The sequence below is a fragment of the Bubalus bubalis genome, chromosome 5, assembly GCF_019923935.1.
Source record: "Bubalus bubalis isolate 160015118507 breed Murrah chromosome 5, NDDB_SH_1, whole genome shotgun sequence".
In the NCBI taxonomy this organism is placed as follows: Eukaryota; Metazoa; Chordata; class Mammalia; order Artiodactyla; family Bovidae; genus Bubalus; species Bubalus bubalis.
In genome coordinates this window covers 18,368,574-18,383,295 of record NC_059161.1, presented here as the reverse complement: position 1 = coordinate 18,383,295, position 14,722 = coordinate 18,368,574, and the positions used below count along the sequence as shown (strand labels likewise).

Genomic DNA, 14,722 nt, shown 5'->3' with positions numbered 1-14,722 from the left:
TCATCCAGCCAGGATACCAGAAGGCCTTTTACCTGCGGGAACTGGGTGCAGATGTGAACGTGAATGGAGATCTCAGATGTAGGGTGTCTGGAAGCCAGGCAGAAGACTCAAAGGAAATTAGGGAGTGGGCTTACAAAAAGTGAAAGGAACTGCCTCTTCTTTCTGCTAACTTTGGATTGTGTTTGCAAGGGAGTTTGTATTTATGAGATAGCTGAGCCATATGGATGTACAAAGATGCATGTGTTCTCCTGGTCTGTTGATACGAGAGCAGTTGAAGGGCGTGGGCTTGTCTGGAGGTGGGGCAAGTAGGCGGATGTGGTAACATCAGGAGGGGGCAGTTCTGCGGAATATGGGCCCATGTAAATTCAGAGGATCTGGGCATTTTGGCAACCTACTGTTCCTTTCTCATAGATTGTTATGTATGTATTTATTTATTTTTGAGGTTGCCATCTGCCCTTCCTCCCCCAGAGTTTTGTGGATAAAGTTGTTCTGTCTTCTCTGGGTAACCTCTTTCCCTGGTGATGATTAGAGAGTAACCAACAAATTCCCACCCCTGAATGTACAGGCTCAGAAAGACAGCTCACTTATGTCACAAACATCAGTAGGCAGGCTCAGAGGAGCAAAGCGAAGGAATAGATTCTAGGAAATGAGAATGGTCCGACAGCTCTCCACACTTCCACCATGAAGGAGACTGGCTTCAGAACAGTTGTAAAGTTGTATCATCTCTTTCTCTTCTCTTAACCTTCATTTCTTTTTATTTTCATGTACTTATTTTTGTATCATTTACCAGCACTCTGTGGGGACCATGATCTGGGCCTGGAGAGTTTTCCGTGCCTCAGTTTATATCCCTGGCAATGTTGAGAGGAAAGTATTGTATCATTTTAGTTGCTAAATCATGTCTGACTCTTTGCAACCCCGTAAACTGTACCCACCAAGCTCCTCTGTCCATGGAATTTTCCAGGCAAGAATACTAGAGTGGTTTGCCATTTCCTTCTCCAAGGGATCTTCCCAACCCAGGGATTGAACCCACATCTCCTGCATTGCAGGTGGATTCTTTACTGCTGAGCCACTGGGGAAAGCCCCCAGAGGAAACTTACCTTTAATAATTACTTACTGTGTGGCCAGCACTCTACAGTGTGCATTAGAGACATCCATCACTTTACCCAATCCTGAGGGAAATAGATATTATTGTCTCTTCTGACAGATGATTAGCCCAGGGTCACAGGAAGACGTGTCTGGCCAACTCCATTGACTCTTCTCTTTCCACTGTACTACACTGCCTCGGATCAGACCAGAAGAGTAGCAAATACTCTTCTCTAACAGAGCATCCTTTTAGGATGACCCTGAACTGCTTGCCTGCATCAGTTGCACCTGCTGGCTGTGAGGCTAAACCAATGGAGGAGTAAGGAATCAGTAGATGGGAAAAGAGCAAAGATCTCTTCCCCAGCACCACGAAATGGGTCTGTGACAATTTGTCCTGTGTCATTGGAATGTGAGCATCAGTTGGAATTGGGGCTCTTTGCTATTTTTGTCTCCTGTCTTCACCAAAAGCTCCATTGTCAGACTCTCTTCATCACTCTGCAGGGACTTTTGATTTGGAAGTGCCAATTCTCCTTTTCTTTTTAATATTAGCATAGAAAGTCCATTTTCTGTTTTCCAGCTCTCAAAAAATCTATTCTCAGCCCTCCCTTTTCCAGGGCACCCATAGTGTGAGTGATAGTGGGAGGAAGCAACTTTTATGACTTTTTTCCTGGAGTTTCATCTTTTACTGAATGCTTCTGGCTTTGTGGCTAGTTGAGGAAAATGGGGGTTGTGGGGACAGAGGGGGTGCAGGAATGACTTTACTATCTCAGTAGAGAGTGTAGGAAAGGCTTCCAGTAGGTTTATAAAAGCAGCCTTAAGTTCACCCCCGGGCCCCCATTTTGAGGATTCTGACTTTTCTTTAACTATCTCATGGAGGTATTTCTAGCCAATTGTCATGGAGCTTCTGTTATTGAAAGTTTAGAAATGTTTCCACTGTAGACACTTGAAAGGCATGCCTAGGTGTGCCAGGACTCTGCTTTGGTTGTTATTGTTGGATGTTAGTAGCTTCTCCAAAGGTGGCTTCTCTCCATTGTAATAATGGAGGCTCCTCCTCTCTGTCTCACTTCCCTTCCCATCATGTTACTTGTTAGCACCACAGACTAATAGGATATTAGAGTTACAGGGACCTAGAGAAACGCACATCAAAGCTGAGGGTCAGAGAGGGTAAGTGACTGCCGCTGGTCTCTCAGTAAGTGACTGAGGCCGGGCTGGAATCTAGTGCTCCTGACTCTCGGTTCAGGACTTCGTTGATCACATTTCCTCTGTGCTTTCTTCAGTCTTTGTGTACTCATCATCCTTCTGTCCCTTCATCCTCTTTCTGGGATGTTTTCCTCCCATTTTTAGTGAGCAGGTACATATTTTTAGTGTTTCTCTAGGTTGGGGCATCGAAGGCGGAGGTCATGATTAATAAGAAAGGACTTAATTAAGAAAAAAGGAGGAATGGACCAGAGAAGGAAAATTCAAGAGAAGCCAACCAGCACGGATCCAGTTGAATCTGTGAATGGGATTGGGAGGCGATCCATGAGAATGGATTATGAGAATGGGAGGCAGTGGTTCAGAACAATGGCTAATATTTCCTTCTCCCAAAATGTTGCTTGAGAATGTTATGAAATGGTAGTAGTTAACAGGCACTGAGCTTCTACCTAGTGCAAGGACCATGTCTCAGTAGATGGGAGATTGGATGCTCCAGCATGTACTTATTTCACAGTGTTTTCTGGACTCTTCAGTGGTCCTGAGAGAGTAAACCATCCAGACCCTAACCTTAAGAGAGACGCTCTTGAGAACGGTCAAGTAGGGATGGAGAAGTAAAGTCAATAAAAAGATCCCTTTCTTTTATAAGCCTCCATTCAAGCCAGGAAGCCAAGGGAGTTTTATTTGATTGCTCGGATAATAGATTCCTAAGCTTTTCAGGAATCCAAAGAGGTTTCTAGTCCTGGCTCTGGAAAAATCTTATTCCTTCTGTGATTTCAGTTTCTACATCTATAAAATGAGTGTGCTGAATTAGCTAACGGAACTCTAAGGCACTTCTCATTTCTTACCGAGGTGCCCCTGGGATTCTAGTTTCCTCATTTGTTATCTCTCGTGACTTGAGGGCACCTTTAGCTGTCACTGCCTTCACCATGGAAGGCATGTTCTTCTCCCTGAATGCACGTGAAAATCAGCCTGAGTCCTGGATATTCTGATGCCCAGACAGTAGCTGAAATGAATTAAATTAGAATTTCTAAAGATGGAATACCTGTATCTTTAATTTTTAAAAGCCTCCCAGGTGATTCTGCTGTGTAGACAGGCTGAGATCCACTGATGATCTAGAAGAAGAGGAGAGCCTTTACCTGATATGTTTCTTTGAAATATGCTTTTAATCACGTGTCTTGGTTGCTTCTTCTCAGTTGTCTTATAGCCACAGTGATATAGTGGAGGGGCCTCCCAGAATTCAGCCTGAAAGAATGGGGTGATTGATTCTTCTTTTTCATGGTGTTGGCAGATGGTTCACCTGTGGCTGCTTCTTGCACACATCTGGCTGCACAGGTCCCTAGCCTTCTATGCTAAGGGTGATGCTTCAGACTTCCAGAAGGCAGGTCTGCTAGGGGAGCATCTCAAGTCTAAGGGGCAGAGTGTCTTGCTGACCCAGGAGGCCCTTGAGCAAGTGACTGAAGATTCATTGACATTCTTCCTTCCTGTTTGTTAACTCCTTGTGTGTCGGAGGGTTGTCCAGCTCAACTGCTGTCAAATTTAGGCATCTCTAGTATCCTTGATGGTTTCCTGGGGACATGGTGCTTGCAGTGAGTGGTGTGTGGAACTGGCTAGTCACAGCTTGTGGGTTTCAATTGTGTGTATCTCTTCCCATCTCCGTGTGTATGGGTGTCAAGTTGGTAGCTTGAGTTTGCCATGGAGACAGGTTTACACTCCAGAAATTGACACTTGCTATGCACCAGGGCTTTTCTCTCTTTTAGGGAGGATGGTTTTTAAACATTTATTCTTGCAACACTTAGTTTACTACTTAACAATATAGTCCATTTGCTTGTGGAACTTCTCTGAGTTGCCCCAGATTTGCCTTTGAGTGGCCGCTCCATCCAGTGGTCTCAGCCTTGCCCTTCGGAAGAACTTAGACAGTTTCAGCGTCCCCTCTGACAAGCTAGCCCTTCAGATATTTGCCAAGAGCTATGATGTCTCTCTTCAGTCTTCTTTTTATAAGCTGAGGATCCTTAGTGCTGTCAACATTGTCTCATGTGATTTGGAGGCTCATAGGTGCCTTTGAATGTTGGGGTGCAATAGAAGGGTTTTTTGAGGAAAACAAAACCTTCTGCCAGAGATGATCTGTGGACTCTTTCACAGAAGGCTTTTCCTTTTCTTTCTGCATTCAGAGTACCATCTGAGCCCCACAGAGTCAGTGGGGATGTGGAGTAGGCTACAGTCTTGGGTGTGGTTGCTGATGGCGGCCCACATTCTTTGCCTAAAACACACCTTGCTGCCAGAAAGGCTTGATGGGCTTGAATTCATCAGAGTGTCATCAAAACACAGATTTTGGCTTCTGAAACAGGTAATTTTCCCACCACTGTTTTGTTTTCCTTCCAGAGGCTTTTAATATTTCCCCTTTCTTTCTTCCCTTTTCTGTAGCATTCAATCATTCGTCTCCTGATCACCGAAACTCTGTGTCAAATGACAGCGTTTTGAGTCCAGGATTCAGCGTGACACACAAAAAGGGAATTTGTTAAGGCTTATCCAGCTGTCTGTCAGCGAGAGAAGAGAGGGAGGGAAGCCGGTGCTGGCTGAGTTTCGCAGAATCACCACTTCCCATCCTTTTGGAACTGGGGCTCAGCTGAGACTGAGCACTGGTTAACCATGTTGGCAATGATGTGAACTTCCTTTCAGTCTTTTTATATAGAGGGCAGGGACATGGGAGTGAGATGGGAGTTGTTTGGTCTAAAAGCAATGAAAAGTTCAATGCAGCTACACAGCCAACATTGCAGGGTTAGTGCTGGGGATCTTTTGTTTTGAGTAACTGAGTCCATTGACCTCCCTATGAGAGCAGAGGGCTGTATGGGCAGAAAGCCTTTTCGGGGGGTTCTCTGCCTCTTTGTTCTATTTTCAACATTGCTTCCTTTGTCTTTCATTCATTAGGATTTCAGTCTTTAGGAGTAGGTGTAATGGCATTTCCATCTTCTTGACAGAGAGAGGGAGAGAGGTGTGTTCAGGACTGCCTGTCAGATGGTGAATTTGAACAGAGGCAGCTGTTGTCATGGTGATGGTAGGTTGCATCCCACCACCGTGGAAACCAAAGTTAAAAAACTGATGTTAAGGCTGGAAGTCACATGACACATTTTTGTTTTGTTTTGTTTTAAAAAAAGAGAAAGGAGTTTGGTTTTTCAATCTGTTTTGTTATGTTTTTTTTTTTAAGGCGAGTTGGGTGGTGAGAAAAATTCCAATAAGGAAGCGATGAGATAATGAAATGGGGCAACGTGAAGTATGCAGAGCCTTCCACCTCATTTTCCTGCTTGTTAGCAGTGTGTTTCTGCTGTAATGGGGATGGGAAAGGCAGGACAGATCCAGGATGGATTTCCAGAATTGCAGTCAGAATTGTGTACTGATTGTTCTATCACAAGAGTGAACATTGGGGTTTAGCCCTCCTGCCCTTCAGTGGCTATGTGTCATCCACCCCATCCATAAGTTTGGGACAGAGACTGGGAACCTAAAAATAAGGACTGAGAAAAGAGTTGGGGGTGGAGTTGAGGGCGTGACTTGCCCCAGATATGAGAGTGGTTCATACATTGATAAATTCAGATGCTTAATGTTGTCTTTCAGGAAATTGAAAAATTTATCAGTAACCCCTCATAACCCCAAAGAATGCAATGTCTCTCTTTATTTCCTTTTCTGAATGAGACTTCTTTGGATATTCTGTCCTGCTGGGTCAGCCACAGAAGCAGGTTCAAAGAAGTCCAGGAGGAGCCTATCCAGGAGCATGTTAGCCTCTGAGCCTAGGCTCCCTTGGACCATGACTTACCTCTGAATCTGGCCTTTGACCTCTGAACCTGACCTCTAACCTCTGAACCTAGGTCAGGCAGAGCTGCGAAGGCTTGCTGAGAGTGTTAGAAAGCCCTCTTGGCTCATCATCTTTTTATCTCATAGTCACTCCTACTTCATCCCATGATCTGGAGAGAAGGTGAAACATCTTTCCAGGAAGGAGAGCTGGCCCCAGGCCTACCAGGGCTGGTTTGGATTTTCTTTTCAGTCTGGGAGGCATTGAAGAACTGTACACACGGCATGTGTGGAAAGGCTGGGAGACGACTTTTCCTGTGAGCATCCTGGCCTCTGGGAGGGGTGCAGACAGTGTCTGTGGAGACAATGGTGGTGCCCCTGTCCATGTCTGGGGTTTAGGCATGAGGTCCCGTCTCTGCCCTACTTCTCGTCCCTCTAGGGCAGATGTATCGTTATCCATGGCCCAGGCAGGGGATATGATCTCACCAGCATTATCTCACTGCATTTCCATCAGGGTCTGTAGGAGCCAGAGCCGGACCTCTATGATGGTCCAACCCCTCCCATTCTTAGCCCTGGCCTTGGGTGTGATGAATGTCCCTTCTGATCACTGGGAAAGATTGCATCAGAGCCATCAGCTTCATGAATCCTCCTCTGGGGACTGCTGTTTGGATGTGCTTTCCATATTCCCAGGAGGTTCTGGGCCAAATGTCTTTGCTCTCTTCCCGGAGACTCATTACCATAATTTTCTTTTCAATCCTTTATTGCTGTGGGTCTCTTCAATGTCAGCCCCTGGCTGCAGCCAGCCAGCGCACTCCCGGCGGCTGTGACCACTCACAGATGCTTCCCCCAAAGCTTCAAGCCACAGCTGATGCTTAAAGATGGATTTAGCAGGAGAATAAAAATGACTGTGTGTGTGTGTAGCACCTTGCGGTTTCAAAGATTTCTTTTAAAAAATATTTATTTTATATTGGAGTATTGTTGATGTACAATGTTGTGTTCATTTCAGGTGTACAACAAAGTGATTCAGTTATGCATATACATGTAGCTGTTCTTTTTCAGATTCTTTTCCATTATAGGTCATTCATTACAGAGTATTGAGCAGACTGCTATGCTATATATGCAGTAAGCCTTTGTTGATCATCTATTTTATACGTAGTAGTGTGTGCAGATTCACATGTCATCTTAGACTTTGATCCTCACGTTGTCCTTGTTTGGCTCTGGAGGAATGGGTGGTGGTGGTTTTCCCTGACTTTAGTACCATGTTGGGGTGCCTTGTGGAGAACCGTGGCTCTGGTTTCCATTGCCAAACTACATATTCTCCATCGCATTCCAGGTCACGAGAGAGATTCTGATTCTTCTCATATTAAAAAGGCAGCCCGAAGGTCTTGGATAGCTAGATTTCACTATCATTCATTTTTAAACTATCCCTTTGATGCTGAAGAAATCACAGACTTGGCAGCACCCCCTTCCCCAAGACTGTCTTTGAGTCAACATTCCACTTGTTAGAATGTGTCTGTGCACCTGTGAGTAGAAGATTGTGCATAATGATGCCCAGGCTGTCTTCTTCTTTTTTTTTTTTTTTTAATTTTATTTTATTTTTAAACTTTACATAATTGTATTAGTTTTGCCAAATATCAAAATGAATCTCTTAGAATTGGGCATCCCCAAACAGGAGTCAAGGGTGGACAGGAGGAAAGGAGACAGACTTGCCCATAGGGAGTGTGCTTTGGTCCTGGGGTGAGGGATGAAGATGGGTCTTGAGGCCTGCTATCCTGAGACTGTGCTATTCTGGACTCCCCCAGGAGTTTACAGGAATGGCCTAGGCACCCACAGGCTGCCCCCCACAACAGCACATGCTCCACCAGTCCTGGGGTTGGAATGGGAGCACAACATTCCATCTGCCTGCCTGTGCCTCTGGTGGGCCCTCGGCCCCTCTGAGCTCATTCAGTCTCCTCAGAGTTCCAGCCTCACAGCTCTGAGATGAAGCTGCTGAGAGTAGAAGGGACCTAGGATCAGCACCCAGGTGGTACAGAGATGCTTGTCTCGCTGGGGGCACCCAGGTTTGCTGCATGGGCCCCAAGTCCTGCTCAGTCCTGTACCTTCACATCAGTCCCTGCAGGGTGGGCAGAGGGAAGGCAGTGCCCAGGCCCGGCCACCAGGGCTCTGTGGACAGGTAGAGCCAGCACCACCATGGTAGCCAGCGGCTCGCCGGGAGGGCAGCCCTCCCTGTCCCCTGCCCCAGCTCTCTGGGCTTCAGGAAAGGAGATGAACAAATAGCAGGTGTGCAGGCCAAGTTGTGCTGCTTGAATTAGCTGTGTTGCTAAGGAAACAAGTCAACCATTCAAAGGAAGGAGCATTGGGTAACAGAGATAAATCAATGAGGAAACCTATTTTTATCATTTCCCTAATGATTGTCTTGAAGCTGTGAGACGGGGAAGGGAGAGTTGGAGTGACACAGGTCCTCATTAACGGGCTCAGAGGGAGAAAGGAGTAAAGGGGTGTTTGGGGAGCTTGCCAAGAAAGTTTATAAAATGAGGCCCCTAGCAAGCAGACAGTGAGACAGATGCAGAAGAGGCAGCTTTGCAGGTTTCAAAGAACTTCCATGGCCATTTCCTCATTTGGTCCAGTCTCTTTGTTCTTCTGCATTTGATCCTCTCAGAAATCTTGATCTAATAATTTCCATGACCCTCAGGTTGGTATGGGTTTTTATGTTGGTTTGTTTACTTGTTTGTTTCAGAATAAATCTAGCTTTAATTGATTTCACAGCTGTATATGAATACATGCTCATTATAACACACTGCATTAAGGAGCAAAGAAGAAATCCTACTACCCCAAGAAAACTCATTATCCTTCTAACAAGACAGACTTTTTTCCTTTGCTCTGATAAAATCTTTTTTTCATTAAAGGGATCTTCTATGCATGCTGGTTTCTCTTTTTGAAGAGTTAATATGCGTACATCACTTGGCTGACAAAGGTCCGTCTAGTCAAAGCTGTGGTTTTTCCAGTAGTCATGTATGGATGTGATAGTTGGACCATAGAGAGCACAGAAGAATTGATGCTTTCAAACTGAGGCGCTGGAGAAAACTCTTGAAAGTCACTTTGACAGCAAGGAGATCAAACCAGTCAATCTGAAAGGAAATCAACCCTGAATACTCATTGGAAGGACTGATGCTGAATCTTCAATACTTTGGCCACCTGATGTGAAGAGCCGACTCGTTGAAAAATACTCTGATGCTGGGAAAGATTGAAGGCAGGAGGAGAAGGGAATGACAGAGACTAAGGTGGTTGGATGGCATCATTGACTCAAGGGACAAGAGTTTGAGCAAACTCTGGGAGGTGGTAAAGGACAGGCAAGCCTGTTCTGTTTCATGACGGGTGTTGCTCTTTGAGGCCTTGGCAACGCGGAGTTGCCTTTGACCTTTCTGAGCACGTCTTTGTCTGTCCTGTGAGGTGCATCCTTGTACCCTGCAGGCCCTTCCTTGCAGCCCAGGCTCTTTCCCTGGGAGGTACATCAGAGCCCTTGTTAAGGGCCTGAAGTTCTGTTTCGGGAAGACCGGGAGCAGTGCCCCTGAGTCAGCTCCCAGGTGGGGGTCCAAGCCAGCGGGAGTGACTACAGCCTGGTCATTATGATGGCTCCTCAGCGGAGCTGCAGCTCACATACGGGGACGCCTCCCTTTCACTCAGCCTGCGCTGAACACTGAGTGAGCTTCTTCTCTGTGTCTGGAGCTCTGCTGAGCCCCGCCGGTGGAGACGTGAACAAACCCCGGCCCTGCTTTCCAGGTAGAGTTTCTTGGGGAGATCAATGTGATGATGAAATTGCACCCTGCGGAGAGCTGGGGGGCACAGGGAGAAACCTTTACAGGCCAGGTGATATTTCACCTTGATCTTGATATATGACCAAGAAGAGAGGAGAAAGGCCATTGCAGGAGGAAGCAAAAGCACTGAGATGTAAGGGCCCGTTCTTTGTCCTTTTTTCAGAAAGAGAAGCAGACGGAAGGTTGAAGGGAAGAGCTACAAGGGGGAGTGGCTGGGGCCTGGGTAGGGTTGGGTGTTCTCTCCTGTTCTTCTCTCTTAAGATTTCCCTGGCCCCCTTCTCTCTTTCACCTAGTCCACTTGGGCTTCTGGACCCCCTCTGCCACCCATCCTCACACCCACTTCACACCTCTGCATCCCAGTCAGATAACCTAAGCACAGAACTCTCTGTTCAGATCAGTAAGCTCACCTAGCCCAGAATGTCCAGGTGCAGACAGATCAGCGTTGTGGTAGACACAGGGCTACCACAGGCTACCAACCTCAGCAAGGTGTGGCCATCACCATACAGGATGCTTACAGCAGGAGAGAGGCTGACAAGTTAGATTTCCTGTGACTGGTCAGGTATCTGGATGGCTGAGAATTCACGAGGGCTCAATAAATGGCACCACCCAAGGCCTAGGAGGCTAGAATCTAAAAGTGAGAGTTTGGTAATTCATAGGTTCTGAGAAGACCCTGTTTCCACATCCTCCCAACCCAAACCCTCTGCCTGCAGTCTTATGTCTAAGGGCCTACTCAGAGCAGTGATCCTTTGGCTTAAAATTTTGAAAATGTCAAATACATGCATCCTTGAGAGGGATGTTCCTTTAGGCCTTGTAGAGCGCCCTACCTCAGGATGAATTCACGTCTGGGGCACTCTGGGGTGAAATTATGGTGCAGAAGCAAAGATGAAACTATGGGAATTCAGTTTGTCTGTGGACTAGCTGTGTGGGGGAACTTGTCACAAGAACGTAGGCACGTTAAGTGAGATGAGCATCTCTGAGGTGTGTTTGCTAGAGTGTTTGGCTCTCAGGGGCCTAGCTTGGTACCCAGAGAGACCGAAGCAGAAGGGATGGCAAGATGGCTGGGGGGCTTTCTGTGTGGTGCGGTGAGGCTCTCCTCTGACTGAGTGGGTTTCAGTAAGCACAGTGGGGTGTGGAGGCAGGAGGCTGGCGCTGAGGTTCTCTGAGCCCCATCTCGTTTTCAGATCTGGCTGCTTTGCCCTGCAGGACAGCAGAAGCTGGCAGAACTGTCCTGAGGGTATGAGTCCTGGGCGAGTGTTGGGTGTGTGGGAAAGGAAGACAGCCAGCTGCTGGGGCTGTGACTCAGGGATGGATGGGGGCAGGGAGGAGGTGCTGCTAAATGAAAAAGAAAGGTTCTGGAGGCTCGGATGCAAGCTGACCATCTCACCCCCTGCAACCTACCATTCTAGCATCAGGACCAGAGCAACTGGCGGGCGAGTTGCATCCTGCACAGACCCCCCTCCCCTCCGTCTGTCAGGGATGTGTGAGTGCCCTTTGACCATTGATGTTCACAGCCACATATAACCTGGTGGGGATGACGAAGCATCAGGGGACGTGTTTATGGTTTGTCCTCCTCGTGTGCCACCTAGGGAGGGCTCTGGGCCCTATGTCCTGCACAGCCAGCCTGAATGGGGGTAGGGGGGAGACAAGATCCCTTCCTCTCCCTCCACTTCACTGCACTTACTACCTGTTGCTCCTGCCTGGATTCCAGACGCTGCCAGATCACAGGTTGTTCAGCAAGACCAGCGGCAGCAGCTCACTCCTGTTTGTCGCAACAGTAGTTATAGAATGAAATCCCATGTGCAGAATGACTCTGGAGCTGGTGATTCCCTCTCCTTTTTTCTAGAAGTTCCCCACTCCCGCCTCCCCCTGGTTTTACAGCACAACCTTTCTGCGGGAGCCAGGATGCTGGCACTGGAATCATAGTCCTGTTTTTCTAAAAGTCGCAGGGAGCCCACTCACCTCTCTTCAGAAAAATGCAACAGAAAACAAAGCCTGAATTCATTATCCTCTCATTTGTAGTTTGATTCCTAGAGGCCCCGACTTCGGTGCCCTGGATGCAAGCTCATGATATGTGTCTCTGCTTCCTTTAGATGTAGAAGCTTAGGAGAAAATAAAATGGGACAAAGCTAGTTTCTCCCAGACCCATTAAATATTATCCTGAACTGGATATTAACATAAAAGGGAGCTCATGGAGAGAATGGCTCCTTTTCTAAGGGCCCTTCTTCTATTCAGTTGAGCAGAGCTTCAAGAGAAGGGCACTCCAGATGTGATTGCCAGAGACAGCCACAAACAGCCGCAGCTGGATCCTTGCTGGAGCATCAGTGGTTTGAAGATAGAGAAAGAACATCAAGCCTGCAACAGCATCATTGTTTCTTCCTCTCTTTGTCCCACTTCCTTTTTCGGTTCTGGTTAATTCCCAGATATGTCACTGAATTCACTAAGAATCTGGAATGTCTACCATATGTCTAATACATTATTTACTGACTGCATTCTTCCTTTCCTTGAGAAAATGCTTTGTCTTCAGAGTCTGATCAGAAACGTTTCTAGTTCCGTGTGCTTAGGACCAGCCACTGTTCTGCCTGCCGGTCTGCTCCTGTCAATCGTGCTGACTGCACAGGCATGATGTGGGTTGATGAAGTTTGTGTATGGATGTACATAGCCATCTTAGAGGCTGTCCTTCTCTCTTTGGTGATTCTGTTTCTTAACTCCTCCTTTCCCACGCCGTTTGAGTACATGATCTTGGCCACCATCATTGCCAATTGCATCGTCTTGGCCCTGGAGCAACATCTTCCTGAGGATGACAAGACTCCAATGTCCCGCAGACTGGTAGGTGCCTCTCTCCTTCTCATCTTTCTTTCCCCCTGTTCCTCTTCTTCCCTGGTTTCCTTCTCCTTTGCTTCATCACCTGGCCCCCTTCTCTCTTTTCCTACTCTACACTTCTGTGAATTTGTTCTTTGCTGAGGAACAGGTTGGTGACAAGTCTCACTGGGATTCATAAAGAGGACTGACCTTTTAAATTTCTGCTCCCAGGAAGTTCTGTGTCTATAGCACATGGCAGCCAGGCAAGAAGAAAGGACAGGCCCAGGGTCCGCTTTCTTCTCTCTTCTTCCTGGGGGACTTTGAGAATGAGAGGAAAAAGGGAGAGTAAAGGAGAGAGCATGAAGGATGCTCAAAGCCTGTGTGCCTTCATGGTTCTGAACTTCCTAAATGTTTGTCCATATTCTCTGTAAAGAAATTATCCATGTGTCTAAAGTACCCCTCCCAAAGAGAACAAAGAAAATGCTTAAAATCCAAACAAATGGGTAAGTGGTTCCAGTCTGATTACCCATGGATGAGAAAGGACTCTTAAGCTTCCAGTATAAGTGATGACCATCTGTGGGAATGCCAGCCCCTTCCAGGCAAAGCCAGCACCATCAGTATTTGCCTTGGGAAGACAGCTGGTCCTGGGTGTGAGCCCCACATCCACCCACTTCTGCAGCTGGCTTCCCTTGCTCTTGTGCACTCTATGAGTCCTGCAGCACCCTCACTTCCCAGCTGTACATGGGCCTGGCTCAGCACAGGCAGCCTGGTGTCCTGTAGGAGACAGGAAAAGTCAGAGCAGAGGGGTAGCTAGGCAGGGAGTGCCTTGGTTGAAACAGTCCTCCTCTTACCAACACCTCTGTTCTTCATCCCGCAGGAGAAGACAGAACCCTATTTCATTGGGATCTTTTGCTTTGAAGCTGGGATCAAAATCGTGGCCCTGGGGTTCATCTTCCATAAGGGATCATACCTCCGCAATGGTTGGAATGTCATGGACTTCATCGTGGTCCTCAGTGGGTGAGTCCTCTTCCCGTCTCTTCTTTGTACTTGGAGGTGCCTGTGGGGTCATGAAGTGGCTGGTGCAAGGAACCTGGGAGTGGCGGGGGCGGGGGGAGATAATTCTGTGGAGGAGAGGAGGAGGAAGAAGTTCAAGGATAAGATTCCCATGGTTCTGAGCCATGGCTGAGCCAGCTGCAGGGGAGTGCAAGTGTTCTGGAGAGGCACATGGCATTAGACAGAGGCTGTGGACCCAAGGTCTGGCTGCTGCTGCTTCTGGTTTCCCATTCTATGCTCTGCTAGTGCTGAACACATGTTTCCAAGTGAGCCTTTTCACTGAAGCAAGCAGCTTGCCCTGGCGTGAGGGAAAACCCCCGTAATGGGCCAAAGCATGCTATCGGGTGCAGTTTTCTTTAGGAGGTTGGGAAAGACTCTTTTAAGTATATTCTGTGAAATGATAGTTGGGACTCGTGTCTTAACAAAAGAGGATTTAAAAAAAATGATTTACAGATTTATTTATTTATAGATTTATGCATCTTTATAATATGAGAAGCTGGAAAATGGAATCATGTGAAACTGATAACACATCCCTTTGGAAATTGACATAGTAACACTACGTTGTGTTACAGGTGGTATATGTGATGGCGGTACTTTTATTTAAATATTTGGTAATTCTGCTTTTGAAAATGAATATAGTGTACCTCTACTGGGCCAGTCCGGTGCTGTCGTCAGTATATGTGATGGGCCTTGGGACTGGTGATGGTGAGCATGCCTCTTCAGGCTTTCGTGGCTTCTCGTGTGTCTCTGTATCAGGCTGCTCTTGGTACCTGCAGGCGAGGGGGCAGTCCCTGGGTCCTCTGTGGGTGTGGCTGCAAAAAGTGTAGCATGGAAATTCCTTTACCCGCTGCCCAGAAGTTGAAACCTGTGAAGACAAGTTAAGAGCTGCGTGGAAAAGTGAGGAGCGGGGAGAGAGGAGCTACCATTGCTATTGACCAAAGACAGAGGGGAGCAAAGAAGACCTTTTTCTTTTTTTTCAGAGGACTTGGGCAGGTAAA

At 47.1% G+C, this 14,722-nt stretch overlaps 1 protein-coding gene across 4 annotated transcripts in view; it reads left to right on the top strand.

Moving 5' to 3' along the window:
* CACNA1E (calcium voltage-gated channel subunit alpha1 E) overlaps nt 1-14,722 on the top strand; it is a 338,709-nt gene that overhangs the window by 15,594 nt on the left and 308,393 nt on the right. For all 4 annotated transcript variants that reach the window (XM_025285523.3, XM_044942756.2, XM_044942758.2 and 1 more), the window contains exons 2-3: nt 12,593-12,698; nt 13,549-13,688. In XM_025285523.3, the coding sequence (XP_025141308.2) occupies nt 12,593-12,698; nt 13,549-13,688 (246 nt within the window). The remainder of the gene's footprint in view (nt 1-12,592; nt 12,699-13,548; nt 13,689-14,722) is intronic.